Source organism: Prionailurus bengalensis, chromosome C2 (assembly GCF_016509475.1).
Source record: "Prionailurus bengalensis isolate Pbe53 chromosome C2, Fcat_Pben_1.1_paternal_pri, whole genome shotgun sequence".
NCBI lineage: Eukaryota > Metazoa > Chordata > Mammalia > Carnivora > Felidae > Prionailurus > Prionailurus bengalensis.
The window spans coordinates 81,742,928-81,768,605 of record NC_057350.1 but is presented as its reverse complement, the minus strand read 5'-3'; the positions used below and the strand labels follow the sequence as shown (position 1 = coordinate 81,768,605).

The 25,678-nt window shown below is 40.6% G+C and overlaps 1 protein-coding gene across 12 annotated transcripts in view; it reads right to left on the bottom strand.

Annotated features, from left to right (window-relative positions):
- The window catches only part of DGKG (diacylglycerol kinase gamma), a 216,364-nt gene that overhangs the window by 140,212 nt on the left and 50,474 nt on the right, over positions 1–25,678 (bottom strand). For 11 of the 12 annotated variants that reach the window (XR_006299407.1, XR_006299410.1, XR_006299411.1 and 8 more), the window contains exons 3-6: positions 18,501–18,577; positions 10,240–10,402; positions 9,587–9,649; positions 1,533–1,703 (exon numbers count right to left, since the gene is read on the bottom strand). Coding sequence is in view for 1 of the 12 variants with exons in the window: in XM_043594661.1 (XP_043450596.1) it covers positions 1,533–1,703; positions 9,587–9,649; positions 10,240–10,402; positions 18,501–18,577 (474 nt within the window). In the remaining 11 variants the exon portion in view is untranslated. The remainder of the gene's footprint in view (positions 1–1,532; positions 1,704–9,586; positions 9,650–10,239; positions 10,403–18,500; positions 18,578–25,678) is intronic. The other variant, XR_006299408.1, reaches the window with a different exon arrangement.

Below are 25,678 nucleotides of genomic sequence, written 5' to 3'. Positions count from 1 at the left end.
TGAAGGTAGCTGATGGGTATATGGAAGTTCATTGTACTTTATACTTTTATCTACGTTGGAAATTTTCTATAATAAAAAGTTTTTTAAAATGCAGTTTCTTGGGGTGCCTGGGTGGCTCAGTTGGTTAAGCGTCTGACTTTGGCTCAGGTCATGATCTCACTGTGTCCGAGTTCCAGCCTTGCAATGGGCTCTGTGCTGACAGCTCAGAGCCTGGAGCCTGCTTTGGATCCTGTGTCTCCCTCTCTCTCTGCCCCTCCTACACTCATGCTCTGTCTCTATCACACTCAAAAATAAGTAAATATAAAATAAAATAAAATAAAATAAAATAAAATAAAATAAAATAAAATAATAAAATGCAGTTTCTTTCTATTGCCATTACAAAGACCCAGTCTGAGAGCCACTAATATGAAAACATCTTTCACATCCTCTCTGGTAATTATGAACAAATATAAGGCTTCAAACTCAAAGTCCAGCTGAATCTCAGAAATAATTTGACATTTCACTTTAAACACTAGCCAAAAGAGACATAAATCTGCTATATTTGCTACCAAATTGGCACGTAAGGCTTGCAATTGTTAACACCTCAAAACTGTGGGTGGTTAGTGAACTGTTTCACTTTGGTTTGAGCGAGGGTTAACCTTTGCCAGATACTTCCTTGTTAATGTTTGAGTTTTGTTGACTCATCTTATTATTAACTGGAATTTTGACTTTTGCTATGATGTGTTATGTTTTTCCCTTTAATGTCTACTAAAGTCCCAAAAAGAGCCAAAACAATACATCTTTTTTAACGAGGTCCTATTGTCTTCTGTTTTTAAAAGTTTGTCTGTAGGCTGATGGAGGCCAGTGAGCCCAACCCTGCAGTGAGTCTTACTAGGAGCCCGCAGGCTGTTTCAGCTGCTGTGGGCTTTCCTTTCTGCCACCAGATATTATTCCCTCCCTGAAACCAACTTTAAGGAGCATTGTGAAACCAAGATCAACTCCCTTACCTAACTAGCTGTTTCTCTCTAGAGGCCAAAAAATGTGGCGTAGGGGTGGGTGAAGAAATGAAAATAAGTTTTAATGAGATAGAGACTGATTAATTCTCAAGAAAGAAAGAAAAAAAAGATTCCCTCATAGTTAAAGAGTTGTTTGGGCACAGAACAGGAGAAGGAAGACAAATACTGAATATCCTCCCTTGAAAAATAAGAGAAGGTGGCAGCTTTTTGGTTGGAGGCTTTCAGGAAGTTCCTTCAGCAAAGAAGGGGAGTCTTGACCCCTTGTAGAGACTTCTCCCCTTTCCAAATCCTGGTTCTCAATACCAAGGTCTCAGATGCGCTTCCCACTCTCCATACAACTGGTTCTGGTCCCAACGTGGATTCCAGGAAATGTTCAGATCACTGTTGGTGACAGGACAGAAACACCTTCCCCAAGCAGGCATCACCAGTACCCATGATCCCAGATCAATCTCCGTCTGACATGTTTAGAAGGAAGAACAAGACACTACATCTTCCTCTAGGAAAAACTTGAAGCCCCTTGACAGGGTGGACACTTACATTCCAGCTTATCCTGAGGTCTCCCCGTCTCTAGCAGGGACAGGTAACACACGACATCCTTCAGGTACACTATAGGGGATTCTGAGCCTGGAGATGGAACAACAGGATTTCCCAGGAGGGTTGCAGCCACTTGGTCTTTTGCTGGCACCTGCTTCTCGGTGATCTTTGATTCTGCAATAGGCAAAAGGAAACCATCCAACGGCACTTAATGTTTAGTAAATATTAAACCTTGTTTGTTGCTCCATCATTTTCTTGGTAGAGAGTGTTGGTTACTTAAATATGATCAAATCAGTGGTCCTAGAAATCCAGTTTGTAGCATTCATACTCTCTGAATGGAGCCCATTCTGACACTTTTAAGAATCTCTATCATTGTAAGAAATTCACCTATACCCTGTGAATTTTCAGAAAAGATGAGAATGGTTTTTAGTAATATCAATACCCAACAGGTAAATGTCATTTTGCCTAATTTTTTGGAAACACTTACTCAATTTATAAAGTTACTTTTGGCTGGGATTCCAAAATCCAGACAATTGGTCATGTACCAGTACACCTTTTTTTCAATTTTCTTCTCAAATACATTCAAAGAAAAAGAAAAAGATGAACATTCAAAAGAGAAAACTGGGATCAACAATCGACAAATTTCCAGGCACTTGGAAGAATTCTGACTAGCCGCCAAGCCTCATCTATTGGATTAAGAAAATACAGAAAGTGGTTTATCATACCATAGGAATACAGTAAGTATCCCTCTGGAATTTTCCTTCTTTTAGGTTGGAAAACTCCGTCTTTCTTGTCTTCTAATCCAGAAATATGAGGTTATTGCTAATGAGAAAACTGGGCACCTATATGTGAATTATACTTTTCTCGAGGCACTTTAAGGGATATCTCTCTTCCCCCCAGCCTCTCTAGATCCATGCCCATAAGAAATGATCTCTTAATAATTTCCAGAACGAGGGTAAATTTGCAGAAAACACAGGTAAAAGTAAGAGGAAGACTGGTAGTGAAAAATCCACTTAGGTGTTCTGCCACTAAGTGGTGGAGGTCTGAAGATATAGACAGAGGGAGAGACAGCCCTGATGTAATGGCTGCTTCCAGTAATGGAAGGCAGTGCAACCGGTATACTTTTTATTCAGAAAGCCAAAGTGCCAAGCAAAGGCAAACAGTTCCTATCCTATCTGTCCAGTAGAGCTGTGCAACATGAAAGCCTACCTTATGAAACAGAGCTATAAAACAAGGACAGGAAGCTCCATCCTGAAACCTCAGAAAACCAGATCTTTGGAAATAATTTCCTACTGGACAAGACCCTCAGGAGGTTGAGAGAAGATATGTTAAATTGGAGCAGAGAGCCTCAGGGGTGAGCAAGTTGGGATAAAAATACAATAGGGTGAAATAAAAATAAGGATAGTAAGATGGGGGAAACTGCAATAAAATTACATATGCAACACAAGTATTAAAATCAGCACTGGAGGAAAAGTTATGAAAAAACATAATCTATAAGACAACTGTGAGAAATCCTTTGCACTAGGTAGCCCATTATACCTCAAGTTACTGTTACATCCTCAGATTATCCATCCATGAAAACACTATTATAATGACTTCTGTTTTGACTAAATTGGAGTAACACGACCAGATTTATCCTTCTACTGAAACAAAAAACTGGACAAAAGATATGAAACAATGGACACTGAATGTGGTAGCACCAAATGGTGATCCCAAGAGACAGAATACAAATGAGATGATACCCATAATTGCCACATCATACTGTTCAGAAAGAGTTTCTAGGCTGTAGCACTGGTAGGTGGAACCCAGGAAGATTCTGGAAGTCTCTCTGAGCTGAAGAGATAGAGCTTGAAGCCTGGGGAGCCCAAGGTGGCTAGAGTTCACAGAGCAGAGCACCAAAGAGGAGGAAGCTGCACAGAGAGAACTCCAGAGGTCTACAAATGGTACTCTGTGAATAATCAGTGGAGAGTTCTGTTCTATTATTCAGCTGAGTAACAATGAGTACAGGTGTGTGAGGAGACTACTGGAGGCTGGGGAAAGAATCAGTATTAGAGGGAACAGTCCCTGGAATGCACAGAGAGCCAGGAATAGTGTCTATTCTCACCAACTAAGGTAGAAACCCCCATAACTCATGAATCATTGAGTACAGTACTCAGAAGAGTTTTGTTTTGATTGTTGGGTAAAATTAGCAAATGCCTTTCTGGTCCTGGCTAACAAACCTTTAAAAGCTTGACCTGAAAAAGGTCAAACTATTTCCAAGTAGCCTAACTGTGCCCCAAAACAAAGCTCAAGAATTTTTATAGGAATATCAAAATATCCAATACCCAATGATGTAACATTTTCAATGGCTGGCATTTAATAAAAAACTGACAGGTATTCAGAGAAGAAAGGAAATATAAACAATAATAATGAGAAAAAGCAATTAAAATGACCCAGAAATGACACAGATGATATAAGACAAAAGCTTTAAAATAATTATTACAACTGTATTCCATATGTCCAAGAGGCTAGAGGAAAGATAGTACACTTTAAGTAGGAATATAAAAGATATTTAAAAATGCCTGTCTATATCAAGTGTCTAGATATGATGCGTGAAATGAAAAAAAAAATGCACTGAATAGGACTTAGAGTGGATTAGACATTGCAGAAGAAAAGATTAGTCAATTTGAAGCACAGCAAAAGAAACCATCCAAAAAGACTAAAAAAAGAAAGAAAAAGAGCATCATATTGTGAGCTGTGGGACAACTTCAAGTAGTCAAATAAACATGTAGTTGGAATACCTAAAGAGGAAAGAAAGAAGTAGGAAAAAATTGAAGAAATAATAGCTGAAATTTTTCCAAATGTGTCGATATTTGATAAAAGCAATAGAACCTCAGATCCAAGATTCTCAATGAACCCCAAACACAATAAATATAAATAAAACTACATCAAGGTGGGGTGCCTAGGTGGCCCAGTTGGTTAAATGTCTGACTCTTGAACTTAACTTAGGTCTTGATCTCATGGTCGTGAGTTCAAGCCCTGTGTTGAGCTCTGCACTGAGCATAAAGCCTACTTTAAAAACAACAACAACAAAAACCCCCAAAGCTACACCAAAAACATCATAATCAAACTGATTAAGATCAATGATAAAAAAAAATCATAAAGGAAGCCAGAGGAAAAAAGGCACATTATGTAGAGAGAAACAAAGATAAGAATGACAGTAATTTTCTCATTGGAAAGAAAGTAAGCTGAAAGTCAGTGGAACAACATCTTTAAAATACTAAAGGAAAAAAAATTGTCAACCTAAAATTCCTTACTCAGTGAAATATCTTTAGAAAAAAAAGGCAAAATAAAATTTTTTCATATGTACAAAACTGTATAGAGCTGCACTACAAGAAGTGGTAAAGAACATCTTTTTTGTAGAATTATATCATACAGAAACACACAAGAATAAAGAGCACTGAAACTGGTAACCGCATGGGAAAATATAAAAAAATATTTTTCTTATTAGTTAAATCTCCTTAAAGATAATTAACTATTAAAGCAAAAATAATAACAATGTGTTGTGCAGTTTATAATTTAACATATGCAGAAGTAAAATGCATGACAACAATAGCACAAAGGCCTAGATAAGAAAAGGACATATACTGCAGTACATTTCTTATAGTATACACAAAGTGGAATAATATTATTTGAATGTAGACTATGATAGTTAAAACAGTCACTAAAATAATATAACAAAGTTATAGCTAATAAGATCGAAAAGGAGGCAAAATGAAATCATAAATAATTCAATTAATTAAAAGAAAACAGAAAAAGAACAAAAGGGGAAGAAAGGACAGGAAAAAAAGAAAACAGATAGCAAGATGGTCCCTTTAAACCTAACCATATCAATTATCACAGTAAATGTAAACATTCTAAAACTCTAACTAAAAGGCAGAGATTGTCAGATTAGATAAACAACAACAACAAGAAGAACAACAACAAGACCCAACTACATGCTTCCAATAAGAAAGGCAGTTAGTTTCAATATAAAGCCAGGGGCACCTGGGTGGCTCAGTGGGTAAAGCATCCGACTTCAGCTCAGGTCATGATCTTATGGCTTGTGAGTTTAAGCCTGGTGTCAGGCTCTGTGCTGACAGCTTAGAGCCTGGAGCCTGTTTTGGATTCTGTGTCTCCCTTTCTCTCTCTGACCCTTCCCCACTCATGCTCTGTCTCTCTCTCAAAAATAAATAAACATTAAAAAAATTTTAAGTATAAAGACACAAATACATGAAAAGAATGGAGAAAGATACCATTTTAACTCTAGTTAACTAGAGTTGCTACGTCAATTATGAACATAATTCGAATAAAGTAGATTTCAAAGTGAAGAGTATTACCAGGAATAAAGAGAATCATTTCATAATGCAGAAGTCAAATTATGATGAGAACATAACAATCCTAAACATTCCACTCCTAGATCTTTACCTAAAAGGAATGAAAGCTGCCCACACAAAGACTTGTACAAGAATATTCATGTTGTATATGAAATAGTCTCAAACTGGAATCAACCCAAATGTCCATCAATAGATGAATGGATAAACAAATTGTGGAATATCTACTTATATACTAAAATACTAATCAGCATTAAAAATGTGTTAATTGTTGATGCACATGACAACATGGATACATTTAAAAATTATTACGCTGAGTGAAAGAAGCCACACCAAAAAGTGTACACACTGTATGATTCTATGTATATAAAATATGGAAAATGCAGTCTGATCTATGGTGACAGCAAGCAGATCAGATTGTATGGATCTAGGGGTGGGTGGCTAGGGAGGGTGGGAGAAACAGACTATAAAGAAACTTCTGGGGATGATGGGTGTCTTCATTATATTGACGTGGTACTGGTTTTATAGATGTATACATATGCAAAAACTTACTAATTATACACTTGAAACATGTGCAATTAATTTTATGCCCATTATACCTCACCAAAGCTGTTTTAAAACATTATTACAGCCTTTTACAAAGATCTTTGGGTTACTAGGACTGTGACTGGATCTTGAGCCACTGTTCTAGTCTATGAGGTGTACTGTTCATTCCAGTCATGGAAATGCTGGGGAGCAGAACGACCGAGAGGCACACAGTCCTACTAATGTTTTCCTCCTCAAGCTACCTTATATGAAATACCCCTAACCCACAGTCATCTAAGTACATCCCTCAAGGGCCATCAGTAGTCAAAGACTAACACCCTCTTCCGGATTACATAGGTTCCGTCTAGGTGCCATGGCATAAACCCTTTTGCTTGAGTGTTCTTAGGCAGACCTGACTTATTCCACCTTTTGCCTTAGTCTCTGTATTACTTCTTGCCTTCCAGTTGGGCATAGTGGAAAGAACACCAACCTAGAGGCGGAGGACTAGGTTTCTCGCTCTGGGTTTGTGTTAATGGGTGTGTAACCTTGCACAAGTGGGCTTACTCCCCACATCCAACCTCAGATTTTCATCTGTTGAAAGAGGGACTTGTATTAAAATGGGTGTTTACCAAAAGTCTTGAATGACATGAAAAATGTTTGTGAGTATAATGGTAAGTAAAAAACAAAGCTGGTTCCAAAATTATATATATAGTCTCATTCCAATTCTGTAAAAAATTATAGAAAAAAACACATGTGTGTGTATGCATGTGTGTAATTGCACTGGTAAGTTATGGATGGTTTTGTTGTTTCCTTCTTTTTTTTGTATTCTTCAATTTTTTTTTTTTTTTACAATATGAATGTATTACTTTTATAAACGGGAAAAACTAAGAAAAAAATTGAAGGACAATATTCTGAGTTGCTGAAACATCTTAGGAGCCTGAGGAACTAAATTAAAACCAGGAGACTAAAGTTCACGTTGTTTATCCCATTTAGTCCTGGCCATTCATGGAAAGGTGCATTCAGGCCTTCCTAGCTGACATCCTGACAATGACAGACAGATTGCTCAAGGTTCGGAGTCCATATCTGGACTCAGTGAAAGCCCCTCTCTGCTGTGTTTACAGACCCAACCATTAATCCACCTGGCTATGGAAATGAATAACTTGAAGTGGGCTGTTCGAGATCCAAGCTTGGATATTGCTCTGATAAGCCTAAATAGGCCATATCAAATCAGAATTTAGTTTCCTCTGGCTTCTGCCTGGGCAACAGGAAAAGGCTGGGATTTTCAACAGATGGCCTGATCTAAGGTGATGCCAGAACTTGGCTCTTCCTTACTGGCAGAGGCTTCTCTCTGTGGTATCTGTCTGTCCCTACATTCCTGTTTCTCGTGAACAGGGGCATCTAATTAAGACATCCACGCAAAGTAGCCCCATAGGAAACGGATTTTCTACTTTAAATCTCAAGTCACTAAAAAAGATGAAAAGATGCTATATACCTCCTTGGGCCAGCAGTCAGATCATTACCCTTTCATTATTTGACCATAGGAAACTGATACTCTCCATAAACAAGGAAAGTGGTACATCATAAATCACTTCTCCAGGCATAAATCTCTGGAAGTTGCTCTCAGACCCAGAATGATACAAATGTTGCAAATAAACATGGTGGTCAAATAAGACAGCCAAGTTCCATTATTACCACCTTTTCTCAAATATCATATAATGACAGTAGCTCTTAATACATCCTTCCTTGGGGCCTCAGAAACCTCAGCCACTAAAACAAATCCCGTCCAGACAATTTGGAACCTCAGAAAATGAAGTATAGCTTCTCTCAGGTTCATCTTGAAGTTCCAGATACTCAGATTAAGAAAGCCTCTGGGTAAAGAGTTTGGGTCCAAACGCTTTTCATGGTTGTTTTTGCTGCTCAGAGTTTAGAATCCCAAGGTTTCCCCCTTCTTTCCCCGTCATGAGAATAAGCTATGTCATAACATGCCCCTGCTATTCCACATAAGATTTAAGACTTATTTATAACTTAAACCAAGTATAACTTTTACCAAGGGGCCATGAACCTAGCATGGCTGGGTGAGATGCTGGGGAGGGAGGGTGGGTGAGCCATACTTTGCAGAGTCTTGCCCTGATGCTGCCCCTGAAGGCCTCAGGAAGGCACCGACGCTTGTCATCCTTGCTTTGTGCAGTTCTGGGAAGACTGGAATTTGCTGAACTTACGGTCCAACGGCAACTCTCCTTTCCCAACCACGTTCTGCTTTTTATCCACAGTAAATTTTTGATCTCACCAGTCCTTCAGTTACACACTGAAAAATCCTTAATCCTTCTAGTTGCCCTTCTTGCCATGACTGGAAAAAAGATTAGAACTACATCTAATTCTCTCAAACTACATTTGAAATTCTCTCATCGTACCAAGTCCCTGGGAAATAAATCAAACTAATTTTAGCCGGCTTCCCCTTGCTCCTCCTCCTGACTTCCTTAAGCCGGTGCGCACAAATACCTCCAATTCTCCCATCCAGGCCTTTGTGCTACAGTTATACATTTGATTTCTACATAAGTTATAAACTGCACAACACAATGTCATTTAGTTTTTTTTGCTTCAATAGTTAATTACCTTTTAAGGAGATTTAACTAAGAAGACACATATTCTTTACATTTACCCATGTGGTTACCAGTTTCTCTTCATTCTCATGTGTAAACCCAGGTTTCCATCTGGAATAATTCTGCTAAAAAGATGTTCTTTGCCATTTCTTATAGTCCATCTGGGCACACCCTTACCATCCACTGGTAGAGTCATCTGTACCTCAGCCCTACAGCTGCCTCTTTATACACACACACACACACACACACACACACACACACACACACTCTCAAACCCTCATCATATACTTTCTCCTGAGAAGGCTCCCCTTCTCCCCCTTCTGGCCAGGCAGACCCATCAGAAGTAAATATTGAATGAGCTTTCCTGTTTCAGGGCTAGTGAAGCATGAACCCGCATCAAGACTCAGAATCCCAGCACAGTTGAGTGGTGGGGGCCCCCGAGATGGAGGCAGACAAGATCTGCTCAAAGGACATACAATGACATGGAGACATGCTGCTGGGTATATCTCTCCCTCCTCCCAAGGATGAGGTATTCCCCACTCCCCCTCAACACTGCAAATCATGTATTACAGAGACTTACCTGTATCAGGGGCACACGCCTCATCTGCTTTGGCACCATTATCCACATTCTGTATGTTGGCATCTGGGGAGTAAAAACAAGATTTAAGGACCAGCCTACGTTCTCCAGCTTCTTACAGAGGCAGGCAGGGGACCTTCCCATGGGGCCTGGATCACTAGACTTGTGTGTCTCTTTGAGTATCAGCTGGGTTCATGCTGATTTGTTGGGGCTGACTGTGTCTCCCTCACTATAGCCCAAACTCCAAGAAGACAGTGACCACAATTTACCTTCCTCTGGTCTCTGACACTCCTGGGTTCTTCCAGCCTGGGTACATGAGCTGAATATGCTCCATCCAAAGGCTTCTTGCAGCCTTTGCAGAAGACTCTCTACCCCCTGCCACACATTATTTTATGCCTCCTCTCCCCGCCTCCACCCTCTGTTTTGAGCCTGGGTGCAGGAATTCTGCTCTTCTTTATTCCTCTGAGAGAGCCATCAGACAGCACTTCCTGTGAGACCCCATGGGGAAAGGAGTCCTGGTCCCCTGGTTCTCATTTCCACCCCGTAAGGAAGTTACTCTGCACAGGGTACCCCCTAGGAGTTCAGCCTGTGGCTGTGGCAAGTGCATTACAGCTGCAGCATCTCCCTTCCATCTTAGGGAATGTTGGTCTGTGTACCTGGGCCACTGGCCTCATTGCTGGCCCCCTCCGTTGGGTGGTCAGGGGTCTCCTGTCTGGGCTTCTGGCTGAAGGCCAGGAAGAGGTGCGTACTCAGTGGCTGAGGAAGGTCCACCTCCAGGTATGCCCTCATGAACAGCTTGAAGACATCATAGCTAATTGGCTGAGGAAGAACAAAGAGGGAAAAAGTCAGTGCAGAGAAGCAAAGGGACAGAGAAGAAGGAGAGAAGAGAAACTTGGGGTGTGTGTGTGGGGGGTGCTGGCAGGTGAAAGAAATGAAAGGAAAGCAGAAAGAAGTGCAGTGATGGGTAAATGCTGGAATGAAAAGGTCAGTAGGTGATGGAGGATGACAGGCACAGGGAGCAGGGAACAGGATACAAGAAAGAGAAAACACTGATGGTTGCATGTTGGTGCTCACAGGAGGCTTCTATAACAAGATGTGTCTAAAACTAAGTAGAAAGGGGTGATGGGGAGCAAGCACTGGGTGTGGAGGGTTCTTCCCCCAAGCCGGACTTGGTCAGTGCCCTGGAATCCTAGTTAAGATGAAGGATGTAGCTGAAAACACGGTAGAAAGATGGGTCTTCTGTGGTATTTCCATTTCTGTTTGTGTTGTGAGGGATGGGATTCCTGAGTATTTGAGTCTCAGAAAACAGGAAAAGACAGGCTCCATCCTTCATTAGTTTCATAACTGACCTTCCCTGGATGAACCTCAAGATTAACAGGAGAGGGTATGTGTCTGGCTCAACTGCTCTCTAAACATGTCCTTGCGAAGGTTTTAGGCACTAGGAGAAGAGCAGGAAGCCAAGGACAGAAGGTAGAATCAAGAAATGTGCCAAAAACTAGAAGCTCTCCCTGCTGTATCTCTCCCACTACTGCCTGGCTTATGGTCCCAGGCTGGAAGCAACCATGCCAGAAAGGGCTGCTGTGCTCAGCAAACACTCAACAAAGACAGTTTGCAGTGAATCATCACTGGCTTGTGCCCTGATGGCATCAGATTCTTCATCAAATCGGCAGATGCTCCTGGAAATCACTGAGGAAGCTCTACTCTAAGATCTGCTGTGCAGGCTTTTGTAAATAACAACAGCCATGAGAATAAAATCCCTTTCTGGGAGCCTATTTGGTTCTCCTTTCAAAATGTTGATAGCATTTAACCCTTTGTCTCTTCTAGAAAATCTGAGAGCCTTCCCAGAACTACGAGCCACCTTGAATATACACAATTAGGTTTGGGATACAAAGTTTTGGCCCTAAAAACAGGGGATGCTCTCCTGGTCCCAATGGGAGGGAGCTCACACAGCAGTTTCTACTTGTCCCAGGTGGGGCTGTTCTACACATCTTCTTTACAGAGTGGAGGAAGCCTGATTTGGCCGGACAGAGGAAAACGCAGGCTCTTAGCAAGTTAAGGGATCTCAAATCAAATGGTGAACTCACATTTCTTGTGACAACTACCAATCAGTCTCTATCTCTCTGTCTTTTCTGCCCCTGAGTCTCTGGGCCTCTCTTTTATACTTTTTTGGTCCCTCTCTGTCTCCACAGCATCACCTCAGAATGTCTCTTCCTCACACATCCTCCTCTTTTTTACCAGTCTGTGACAGCAAAATCTTTTCCTCCTACTTTCCAAGTGGAGCCCACCCACTATGACCCTTGATTCCAGCCTCCCTGCATCTGAAGGCATCTCCCAGCATCTGCTTCTCTACCTGCAAGCATGTTCAAGGGCACTGCTCCAAAGAAATGGTTGGTTACTCGAGTTACTATCCTGTCCTTCTTCCTTTCCCCTTCACCGTTCTCCAGCCAGACCACACTAGCCTCATCACCTCCTTAGTCCCATTTGCTCTGGGCTCTAGCCCATCACCTCTGAACCCACTCTCTTGAAGGTCATAGGTTCAATCGTCTCTTTTCAGACTTGCTCATCTTTGGCTTCTCTGTAGCATTCCATCCTCTTCTTAAAACTTTCTGTTTTCTGTAGTGTTGTGCTATTTTGGTTCTCCTCATTCTCTGCTTTGATTTGACTATTTGCTGATGTTACTGTCCTTATTTTAAAAGGCTCTTTTTGCACTGTCTTTTCCTTCATACTATTTTAATTGACAAGTACTGTTTCCAACATCCAGTTGACCCTTGAGCAACACAGGTTTGAACTGTGCAAGCCCACTTACATGCAGAATTTTTTCAATAAATACAGAACAATACTGTAAATGTATTTTCTCTTCCTTATGATTTCCTTAATGACATCTTCCATTCTTTAGCTTCCTTTATTGTACAATATAATACACTATATACAATACAAATAACATAGAAAATGTGTGTTAATCAATGTTTATGTTAAAAGTAGGGCTTCCAGTCAACAGGAGGCTATTTATAGTTAAGCTTTCAGGGAGTCAAAAGTTATACATGGATTTTCAACTGTGTGTGTGGGGGGGGTCAGTGACCCTAACCCCCACATTACTCAAGGGTTAACTGTAGTTTTGAGCTCCAAAGTATCCTGTTAATCTTTTTTGGTTAGCATCAAACTGAGAATTATCAACATAAAATATTTCTGGAAAACAGACTATCCTAAATGATTTTTAAAAAGAGAAAGTTTAACTAAACAAAGTCTAACATAATGCTATTAAAAAACCAAAGCTGAAAGGTCATCAAACAAGATCAGAGTGGGATTTAGGAGACTTCGTGACTGGTCTCAGCTCTACCACATTTCCTCTGCTTTGTGAACCTCAGTTTCTTTGACAGCAAATTGTGAGGGATGAACTAAAAGGTCTCAAGTTCTAAACTTTTATTATATTCCTCTCTGAACCGGCTCCTCTTCCTAACCCTGCTGTTTGTTAATGTCAACAATACCATCATTCTCCCGATATTCCAGGCTCAGCTTTGAACCCCCAGTCATCTGAGATTAGGTCTTGTCCCTTACTTCTGTTCACGGTTCTTTTGTAATATTGGTCACATTCAGTCTTTTCTGTGTGTCCACTGCCCATCTGCCACCACTCTGACAAGAAGGCCATTGAAGGCCCAATGTTCCTGGTTTCAGACTTCTGTTTCCTGCATCCTGCCTGGACCACTGTAATACTTCTCGAAGGCTTCCTTGCTTCCACCCCATCTGTCAGTCCTCTCATCTTATCCATCCTTGCCAAACTGATCTTACCAAAGCACAGTTCTGATCAGATTGATTCTCTATTCAAAAACTTTCCATGGCTTCTTATCACCACAGGAGAGGTTAGATCAGTTTTAAAATCATGTGCCCTTCTATAACATTTAAACATGCATTCCCATTTATCTTTACTTATAAATTATATACATGTACTATTGTGTTCCTCTAAAACATTATAAAACATACACAAAAGAAGAAATTAGAAAATAGAAGCTAGATGAGATAAAAATCAATGCAAATAGAAAATATAATTTGTAGTGTTCCCACATTCCAGTGGATCATCCTGTATACTCCTTGAGTCCTCTGGGATTCACAGCCCTCCCATAATTCCACTCCAACCTAGATATGTAGCTACTTTAAGTACTGAGACCATTCTGGTATGTTCTCCTATAATTCCCTACGTGTACCTCCACATTCTGTCCACACTGATCTCCATGTTCTTTCCTGATCAAGCATCCATGCATAACACATAAACTGCTTCCTTCTCTACCCTTTAAGAGGTTAACATTCTAGCTACCCTTTAAGGTCCTGCCCACATGTCACCTCCTCTAGGAAGCCTAGTATGATCTCCTATACCTGAATTTCTGTACTTTTCCACTTTGGTTCCTATCCTATCACACTTATATCTGCTGCCCTCTATTAATATATAGTTGTTTGTAACATACATATCCTTAGTCCCTCAACTAGATCTGGAGCTCTAGGAAGGTAGTAAAATATCTTATTTCATCTAAGTATCCGCCACACCATCTACAATAGTGTTGCCTGAGAGGTATTTTAGTGGATGTTGGGTTTCTCATTGGTACACTTGGCTGTCACCAATTATTGTGGGTTCTATTCAGTAATTATATATATATATATATATATATATATATATATATATATGCCTTTTAGATACAAGAAACACCTTGGGGAACACACCAAAGAAACGCACATGGGTCCATACCTTCAAAGAGACTCAGGTATTAAAATAATTCTAGTATAGAATCAATAGTGGTGAGTGCCATAGGAAAAGAAAAAACTGTTATGAGAACTTAGAAAACAATGATTAAACACATGTCCAACCATTCATGATCATATTCTGGGCAACAGGATGGCACAGAATAAGCCCAGAAACAAAGGTCATTCATACCAGAACAGCCTAGATGTCCTCATGTCACTGAGGCTCTGAAAGTTCAGGGACTTGCCCCAGCCACCTAGCAGTAAAGGAAAACCAGAAGCCCAATCTTCTGACTCCCAGTCTAGAGCTCCTGTTACCATATCTGTTCTGGGTCCCAGTGTTAACATACGGCTCCCTGCCACCCTCTCCGGGAACCTCAAGTACAGTAGGCAAAGAAATGTGACTATGTGCCACTCTTAAAGTTATATCTGGGTTATGAGTAAGTTCTTTATGAGCATAAGCCAGGCTCGTAGTTGCTAGTGAATGTGTGACAGGTAGAAAGTGGTGTTCTATGTCAAAACCAGATAAACAAACACTATGAGGCAGGTTAGCAATTCTCTGAGCTCTGGAATAACATGCTAGGCACTGTCATGGCACAGGCCTGGGTTTTTTCCCCCCAGAAACTGCAACTTTCATGTAGGAGATAGCTGGACAATTGCTGTTTCTGTAATCTGTTTAAAGTGTTAATTCCTATACAGGTTAAGAAGGGAGGGGAACTATATGGACAGCTTACTCTGTATTGGGCAGTTTACGTACATGATCTCAAGTCTTAAAATAACAGTATGAGGTGGGACTATTACTGCCATTTTGTGGATGAAAAAAATTCTGAAAAGATAAATAACTTGTTCAAAGTCATAAAGCAAGTGATAGAGCTGGGTTTTGTGCTTAGATGTGTCTTGAGTCTAAGATCATAGGGCCACCAAGCCACCTTGCCCCTTCTGTTCCACTGTTCTTGTCCACTTTCTGGCTGTCTTCTGCTATACTCAGTTCTCCAGAGAATCACTCAGTGCTGATGGGCAAGGGCATGGCCAGATGCAGTGCTCCACTCTGCAAACTTTTTTTAAAAAAAATGTTTATTTGAGAGAGAGAGAGAGAGCAGAGGAGGGGCAGAGAAAGAGGGAGGGAAAGAATCCCAAGCAGCCTCTGTGCTGACTTGGGGCTCAATCCCACAAACCGTGAGATCATGACCTGAGCCGAAATCAAGAGTACGATGCTTAACCGACTGAGCCAGCCAGGTGCCCCCCCGTCCCCCAACTCTGCAAACTTTTATACCTCGCCTTGCTTTCCTAGCCACCTGCCCCTTCCCACAACTAACTCATTCCTCCTTGAGACATTTTGGCAGCAGCAGGCCATCAAGCTCAAGAGAAATTAAATTCTTTTTGTTTCCCCAACCCCGTGCCGGGACATTACACCTACTAGAAGCCAGCCGTACTGTGAGGGAGAATAAAATCAGAATGACAGAACTTCCCTGGGACACAGCAGTGCCTGGCATACAAAGAGTGGGGGCCAGCATGATGGAGGCGGGGGTGGCAGCAGACTCCTAACAGCCAAACAGCTCTCTGCTTCTGAAAGCTCCCTGTGGCCTTCACACCCTCTGTGGCCCTGACCAAATTGTTCCCCTCCCACTCTTCAGCCACGTGGCTGATGGGCTGATTAGCAGCCCCCACCCTTCTTTGTTCCTGTGTTTTGGAGCTGGGGGCTGGGGAGGCGGGTGGGAGGGGCAAGGAGTTTTTTGCTGGCTCCACCATCTTCTCCTCAGGAATGTTCTTTGAAAGGGCTCATTCTCAGTCTAGCCCCTGTGCTGGCAACCTTCTTCCTGCTTCATTCTCCTAATGATTGGTGCATTTTATCCAAAGCCCCTGCTCTGGTATACTTTGAGGACATGTACTTTGTTGATTCACTGCCAGTGCCCAGCAGAGAAGGGGTTGACTCAAGGTTTGTTGAAAGGATGACAATACAAATAAGTAAGTGGCCAGCATCATCCCAAGTTTGTCCTGCTGATCAGTCATTTTTATGCAATTAGCCTTCATAAAAGGACCCAGGAGCAGGGAAAAGGAAGTTGAGTTTAAAACATTCTGGGGAAAGGAGCCAGAAAGGAAATAATAGTAAGTACCCTTTTTTAAGTGTCCCATAAAGTATTAGATATTTCGCAAAAATTATCTCATTCAATCCACTCTTCTGTAAACTTCAACATTTTTGTTTGGTTGTTGTTATCTTCAGGTCACAGAAAAGGAAACTAAGGTTCAGAAACGTGAAATATTATTTCAGGCCACATTACTGGTTGGCAGCAAAGGTAGACATCTAACCTAAGACCATGTAACTCCAGGGTCATGGCTCTTAAACTTGAGCCTGCCAATAGGAAGTAAGTTCTGGAGGGCAGTAATCATGCTTTCTCATCTTTGTATCTTCTATAGTGCCCAACACAGTGCCTGGATGCTCAAGAAACATTAGATGAGTTGAATTTGAAAGTTGGGGATGTCTTCCATTCATTTGCTCATTCAACAAATATTTCTTCAGTGCCTGCTATGAGCCAGATATTCTTCTGGGCACTGGGGATACTGAAATGAACAAAAGTGCTCTAATGGGAGAAACAGACAATTAAAAAGTTATATAGCATGACAGATGGCGAGAAATACTAAGAAAGACAATAACATAGAATGGAAAGATAAGAAAGGAAAGAGGGCTTAAATTTTAAATACAGTAGGTGACATTCATTAAGAAGGTGACTTGAGCAAACGCTTGAAGGAGGTGAGGAAATAACGCGGATACTGAGGGAGAAACATTCCAGGAAAAGGCAAAGGCAAATGCAAAAGTACTGAGGTTACAGCAACCTTGGCTTGTTTGACAGCATCAAAGAGGCTAATATGGCTGGAAACCAATGAGGAGGAGAATAGCAAGAGATGAGGTTAGATGGTAATGACCTTGATTTTAACTCTGAGTAGGGGGTAGAGGGACCATGAGGGATTGTAGAGCAGAGCAGTGAGATGATCTGACTTAAGTGCTAACAGATTGCTCAGGATGTGTGCAAAGAATAGACTTTAAAGGTCAAGAGCAGAAGCAGGGAGCCTAGTTAGGTGACTATTACAATAATCTGGGCAAAATATGGTGGTCTCTCAGGTAAGTGGTGAGATGTGACTAGATTTTGGATATATTTTGAAGGTAGAAGTTAGGGTTTGCTGATAAACTGGATGTGGGATGTGAGAGGAAGTCAATGATGACTCCATAGTTTTAGACTGAAGAACTTGAAGAATGGAGTTATTTGCTGAAATGGGGAAGACTGCTGGCAAAATCAGCTTTACAGGGTAAGATCAACAGGCTCGGTTTAGCTCATGTTATTCTGAGATACCGATTTGATTGTTAAGTGGAAATGTCAAGTCAGAGGAGTAAAGGGAGAACCAGTGTCCTGAAATCCAAGTGAAGAAAGTGGAGGAGGATATGACCAACTGTGTCCAAATGCTGTTAGGTAAAATGACTATTGAGTTTTAGCCACATGGAGATCCTTCGCTATCTTCAGTAGTGGTTTTAGTGGAGAAGTGGGGGTTACACTCTGATTGAAGGGCTCTCAAAAAGTGGGAAGAAGAGAAATTGGAGGCAGTGACTATAGACAAATGTCTCCAGTTGGAGAGAGAACTGGAGTCGGAAAAATATTTTTTATATTGCACAAATAACAGTATGTTTATATGTTGATGAGAAAAACCTAACGAATAGTGGAAAGTTGATGTGAACAAGATATATAAACAGAGAAAGCAATGCCTGTCAATAGACCAGAAAAGGATGGGAATTAGTGTACACATGGAGGAGCTGAACTTAACTAAGAGCATGGAGAATTCATCCGTAGTTTCAGGAAAAAAGATACAGAGGTAGGTGAGGGTCTCATGGAAGATCTCTTCTGATTGTTTCTATTTTCTCAGTGAAGGAGAAAGCATGGTTGATAACTGACAATGAAGACAGGAAAGTGGAAAGATTTGAAGAGAGAGGAGAAAGTATGAGGTAGTCTTCTAGGACAATGAGAGGGTGATTAAACTTGGCAAACATATAATTCCAGGGAGCACCAATACCTCACTTAAGATTTAAGATAAAATATGTTGACAAGCAAGTTCTTCAAGATGAGCTAAACTTCTAAGAGGGGAACAAATTATGGAAAGGCTGGAAAATAGAGCTAAAGGCTTGAAATGCAAACATTCTTACCTCATGTGGATCATATTGTTTGAGGCTCCCACCCTCATTAAACTCAGCCAAGACATCCTTTATCTTCTTGGAAGAATCTGGAGAGACATAATCCACATGTGAAATATTGGGAGCTGGGCCAAGTAAATTCTCTCTGTCTAACCTTGGTTATGATGGAGTAATCCCTCATTCCCAGGACTATACGGAAAAATGTCACCCTTATCTGTCTTTCTGCCCTCTTACTTCTTTTTTTCAGTATAGTCTCTCTCCTGCTGTATGAATTATCTTTCTAAAACACAAATGTGATCAGATCATGTTCCTGTTCAACATACTTCAGTGACTCTCAATTTTCCCAGGATTAAGCTTAACTCCCTTAGCTTGGTATACAAGTATGTAGGGATCTGTCTTAGTCTATTCTTTATCTCTTACTTTAACCTTCCACTCACCCCAATTTTCAAACACAAAACCACATTTCCAGAAATCCTTGAATACACTATGTACTCACTCATTCATTCTTGGAGTCTTTTCTCTATACTGTAAACTTCTTGGTACCCAGCTCAAATGTCAGATCCTCTGTAAAGTCTTCCTTTATCAGTTAGAATTGATTATTCCCTCTCCAGGCTCCCACATGACTTATACATAATTCTGTAATAGTACTTGTCATATACTGTTCTATTATTTATTAACTTGCCTTTCTTATACATCTCCTGCCTCAGTTCTGCCTTGAGAGCTGTATTTGGCTAGTGAGTCTTTCTACATCACACAATGTATTACACATAACTAGTGTTCAGAAAACCAATATACTAGATGATTGCATAAAATCTGAGCAGAAATTTTAAAACATTTAAAATTTTGTTGATTATAGAGGGTGAGATGGGCATGAAGCCCAGTGATGCTCTGTCCTTGGTGCTGAAACAGAGACTCGGGATTCATGAAGCACGGTGATTTAGAAAATTCTGCTTTCCATAGGAAACAATAAACTCCCAAAGAAAATTTTGGCTTCTTCTTATTCTTTTGGGCTTTATTAGGAAATTGGGAGTCTAGAGAATGTAGTCAATAACTGTCATTATAAACACATTCTGAGTGTATCCTGTGTAGTTACCAGAAGTCAAGACATCAGAGAAACTAGGGTCTCTGTGCTCTCCTCGTCTTGCAGTATTGTGGATAATGAAGAGCTTCCCAAGCTCCATTACTGCCACAATTTGAACATATGAGCAAAGGGCAATGTCATTAAAAACTGACATAATGTTCCGCGGTGTTCAGACTCTAGGTACAGAGGGCTACACTCTCATAGGCCTATGTAAAGTAGATATGCTCATGCGCTGGGCTGTTCTCCGTGGCTCTGCTGACTTGGATTCAATCAAGCACAAGTCATAATCATTTCAGGACTGAGAAACACTGAAATTCCACAGGAAAATGTTGATGCTGCCTAAAAATGGACATTTCTTCCTGAAATTCAAAACAGATGTTGAAAAACTAATAGCTCAGTGAGATCCAGGCAGCAGATGTCATCAATTTGGGCTGTTTCCATTCAATTCAGAAAATGCTGTGGAGGGTGAGATGTTGCAAGGTACTGCAGATGAACTAGCTGGGGAGATGATCTGAATAATTGTGGTAATGATAGCTACTTCTTATTAGAAGCCTTTACTGCACATTCTCATATTCTCCCCTGCCAATCCATGCACATTTGGTTAAATTTTCTTCAGTTTACACATAAAGAAGCTGAAATTCAGAAAAATTAAGTGACTTGCCTAAGAGGGTTTTAATTCAGGTCTAGTTTGGTCCAAAGTCTATATTACTTTCCCTTAAGCACTATTTACTATTACTCCCCAAACACTTGCTAACACAAGGAAACGTGTAATTAATGCTGTAGCAGTAATACGAAGCTCTAGAAGGCAGAGAGAAGAGAAGTAGAATGAGCAGGAAAAAAGCAAAATTAGGATAACAGTAAGTTTGGGTGGGGACCAGGGATGTCCCATACAGAAGGCAGCATCTAATCTGTGGTGTAAAGAATGAGTTGGGGCGCCTGGGTGGCGCAGTCGGTTAAGCGTCCGACTTCAGCCAGGTCACGATCTCGCGGTCCGTGGGTTCGAGCCCCGCGTCAGGCTCTGGGCTGATGGCTCAGAGCCTGGAGCCTGTTTCTGATTCTGTGTCTCCCTCTCTCTCTGCCCCTCCCCCGTTCATGCTCTGTCTCTCTCTGTCCCAAAAAATAAATAAACGTTGAAAAAAAAATTAAAAAAAAAAAAAAGAATGAGTGAGGTTTTGAAAGGCAGACATGAAATGAAAAGGATATTTTAAGAAGGGACAGGGTGAACAAAGATGCAGAGATGGGCATCACAAGACATGCAGGAAAAGTCAGAACCAGAGAGTAGTTTGGGGCCAGATTTGTGGGAATCTTGAGTGCCAAGCTAAAGACATTGATTTGAAATTGTTGAAGATTTTCTGAATAGTGGAGTAACATAACCAAGTCTCTGTTTTCCTAAAGGCCACTCTGGCAACAGAATGGAAGAGAGCTTAGAGTTAAGCCAGAGCTCAGTTAACATTACCCATAAATTATATTCAAACATCCTATGGGCAGCTCAATTATTTAGAAAATACTACATTTTAGAATCTATTTTAATGGTAGATTTTCAGGTCAGCTAGAGTGGCCAAATCTGGGTTGCACTTCAAAGTGCAAATTGGGAAGCGTGGGTATCCCTGGTGTGGCTTATGCAAGAGTAGTATAGAGCCAGCATTTTGATTGAGAATCAGGGGGATGATTTCACTTGAATGTATACTCTTGGTATTATTGTCACATTTTGGAGATTCCACAGTTCACCCTAACAGAAATCCTTTGGTTCTAAAGTGCTATGGATCTATTTAGCAAACCCTGATTTATATTTAAATGAATGCTATACACACACACACACGTATATATACATGTATTTTCATCATATGTTCACATTCAAATAGACAGGTTTTAAAAAGAAAAACAGAGAAAGCATTTATTTTAAAATCTCTGATTAATAGCCTAAAATTAAATAGAAAAAAACAATCCAAGAGATTACTGGTTCTTAGATTTCCATGGCAAGTGTTCTTTACCACACATTTACTTCAATTTTTCCATGGGCTTTAATGAGCTCATAGTGTCAACACCTGTCCTGTTTTAAAAAGGGACACAATCTAATTCTCAAAGTTGAGACCCATTACTTTCTCCTGGGATGTCCTTTGATATTTTATTAGTCTTATTCTCTACAGGCTTCTGGGCTGGGTTTCTATTTGCCTGAGGACCAAAAGGCTACTGCTCCATTCTGTTTCACCTTAAGACAGCTAAGAACAATGACAGACCTCTTCAGGGCATTCCTTGATCTTACTTTAGGCACCATCTGTGGGTCCAACTGCACAGCCTCAGGAGAGAGCTCCCTGTCAAAGCCTGTATGGTAACACTACCACCTGACTCAGGAGATCCAGTTCTGTTCCTAGTGTCTTTAATAGGGCCATGTCCACAATTCTTTGCAAGAACTCCTATTTTGTTGAGTGCTGACTGCATGTTAGGCACTGCTGTAGTCATCTTATGTGTTTTATTTAAATCTCCACAACTATCCTCAAACGTAGTAATGGTCCTTATTTTAGAGAAGAAAAAACTGAGTCTTAAAAAATTTTAAAGATTCTTTGAAGGGCACACAGCTAGTGAGTGAGTGACTCTGATATTTAGCATATCTGATAATGTGACACAGCTATTAGATTCACTGGCTACATGAACACTGGTAAATCAGAAGATAAGGCCCTCCATGACAATGATTATCAAACCTGGCTACATGTCAGAATCACCTGAGGAGCCCTATATACATTGAAACACAGGCCTCACCTCAAACCAATTAAATCAGTATCTCTTTGGAAACTGAGAAATCAATACATTTTAAAGCTTCCTGGGGGTTCAAATGTACAGTCAAGGTTAAGAACTACTGTTCCATGAACGTAATTCTATTGTTAGAAATGAAGATTACCTTAAGACGCAGCTAAACTCATTGGATAATTATTGCAAAAGGAAAAAAGTTTGTAACTCTGCTAAATCTGAAATCACCACACTTGGCAGACATTCTCCATTGTTCAAGTGGACAATGCTAAAGAACTTTACCCAACAGGTCAAGTTCTTCAGCTTCATGGCAAGGTAGGGATGCCTTTTGCATTAACCCACACTGGCAGAACCATCAGCATGCAGTTTTACCCCAAGTCAGGGGTTAAGAAGGCTCTTTTCTGTGATCAAGGTCGTTAGTAGTAACAACTACCCTAAAAAAGTTTCAATCCAAAATTGTCTCTTCATGCTTTATGTGCCAGAAGTTCTGGGACCATAACCAAACACTTGTTCCTAGTGTTTGAGCACATTCGAAGTCTTTTTAAGGAGAAAATTTGGCCCAACTCACAGGCACCTTCACTGCCACATTTGTGTGGGAGAGGATGCCCTCCAACAGAACAAGCAGACAAATTAGGAGCTTTAGTGTTTACAGCAGGACGTCAGCTGTGCTGCCTGAACCAGAACCCAAAGTTTATGGACCATCTTCTCTTTAAGAACACTGAGTATTTGAAAACTAGTCAGGCTATTAAAGTTTGAAATAACTATGAATCAACATTTTCAACTGTGAATCTGAAAACCCATAGATGAGAGTGAAATTCTGAGGTGCATAATAACTTTCCATTCCTCAAAGTTCCCTAAGAGCATCTCAGACTGAAAATGCATAGGAACTGCCTGGGGATCTGATTCAGTAGGTCTGAGTCAGGGCCCAAAATTATACATTTCAAATAATACTCTAAGTGACACCAATTATGCAGATGCACGGACCTCACTTTTGAAGAGCAGGCCTTAAGCAACATTCTTGTATATTTGTGGCTAACTGGTCAGGCTTGCCTGTCACAACATAGACAAAAACATGATGCTGAACCTAGAGGAATATATTCCATAGATTCAGAAGACCTACATGACTCAACCCAGGGAAGGAAAGACACAGAGAGGGGAAAAGGGAAAGTTGGCAAATGAAAAGGAAAAAAAAACCCAACAACCTAAATTTTCCTTCTTTCGAAGAAGGCAGGGATGTATGAGTAAGTTTTCTAAGTATTTCAAGGAGTCAAGAATACAGTGAGATGAACAAAAGCAAGAGCGGAGTTTCCCAAGCGTTCTGGAAAGACGGAGGATGATATCAGAACAGATATGTCAGATCCAGGAGCATTGTATCAAAAGGCCCCCATTTTTAGACAAGAGGAACCAGGCCCCAAAATAGAATGTGAGAAGCATGTGTAAGAAGCCCAGCTTCCTAAACATTGACAATCTCCCGGCTATACTTCTTCTCCTGTGCACTGTTTCTGCCCAGCATATAGCCCACTGCCTGGCATAAAATCAATGTTCAATACAGATTCATTGAATAAAGGAAGACTAGGAAAGGGATTAGGGTTATTGTGCTTGTCCCATACATCCCATATTTCTAGGGGAATATGGAGAAAAGCTAGACCAGTGGTTGTCAGCCCTGGCTGCATGGTGGAATCACCTGGGGAGCTTTAAACACTACTGATGCCCAGATCCTGGGATGGGGTATAGGTGGACAGGGCACTGGAAGAGTTCAAAGTCTCCCAAATATTTCCATTGTGCAACCCAGGCTGAGGACCCCTGAGGCCCACCAAGCCAACTACTGAGGGGAACCAGTGGAAGTGATAACTCTGCTACAGTGCTACATACAGAATAAGAGAAACAGACTTTACATTGAAGCAGAGGGAATTTGGGTGATATCAGAAAACCAGCTTTAGGATACGGAGATTTTCTGACATCATAAATGATCTGAATGACTGGTATGGCTTAGTTGTATAAGTAAAGTTGGTATTGCTAGCAAAACTTACCATTTTTTCTCTAAGTAATTTGGCCTCATAAGTCATAGCCCAAATGAAGGTGGAGGAATGGATCAGACAGCCTGTACCTTCTTAACTAAAGGTACTAGAAGTGTGGTCCCTGGACCAGCAGCATCAGCATCACCTGAAAACTTGTCAGAAACCCAGCATGTCTGAACTACCCTAGACCGGCTGAGTCAGAATTGGCATTTTAAGAAGATCCCCAGGAGATTCAGGTGCATATTTGAATCTGAGAGCCATTGTTCCACAGAAGTCTCTCCCTATCCATAATTCTGTGACTGCTTGTGGGTAGAATCTCAGTCATCATGAGGAAAAGAAGGCCAGTTATGCTGCAAGAGATGTGGGTAAGAAATAGCTGTGGTTTTCCTTCCAAGATGGAAGCAATGAGACATGACCCTCTACGGGCCCAGGACTCCATGAACATTTGATTAACTTTCACTCCTGCAGCCCATGTAAATAGTAAGGTTTCAATGAAGCTTACTTAGAGCCTTACATTGTTCTATAAACCAGCCCTAAACATTTTCTCTGACTCCCACATTAACACTGACAGATTTGAATTTTGAGCTATAATTTACCTACATCTTAAAGTCAGAAACTTTGAGTTGATCTGATTCTAATAAAATATATTTCTGAAGAGCACAATTTACTGATTCATTCTCTTTAAATGTACTTATTTTTTCTTTAAATGTACTTTAAAATTATATACCTTGGGCAAGTCACTGAGCTCTTCTGGACTCAGTGTGCTCATTCATAAAATGGGTAGGAGTTGCATTTGAGAATGGCTTAAAATTTCTCCCAGGTATAAAAAGTCTACAACATCTAACAACCACGGGCTGATGTCTAAACTTTTTGGTATGATTTCTTGAAGAATTAAAAGTTAAAATTGATAGTTTAATTTTTTTTCCTTTTTTCCCTTTCTGAAAAAGCTGACAGCTTCTGTCCTTGACAAATCATGGAAAAATAATTGCCTCTCCCCAAATATCAGATTAAAAGGACAATAAGCCCATTATTATCTCTAGCTGAAGTTGTTAGGGGTCAGTAGGAGGCCTCCCCACATGCTCATGCCCTCTGAGGTTGAGAAGAAACCTGTTTCAACAGAGACTAAGTATTAGAAGGGCTAATGATGGTCATTTAATCAAGTGGACATCCAGGGAAAGGAAACCCAATTGCTTTATTCCATTTTGGGCAGGTTTGACCATTAGCCATCAATAAATTCCTTGCTTTAAGTCTTTCTTTGATAAATTTCTTTCCATTAGTCCTAGGGCTACTTTTGGAAGCCATTCAAGACTAAACACCTCCTCCCCACAACAGCACTTTTTATTTAT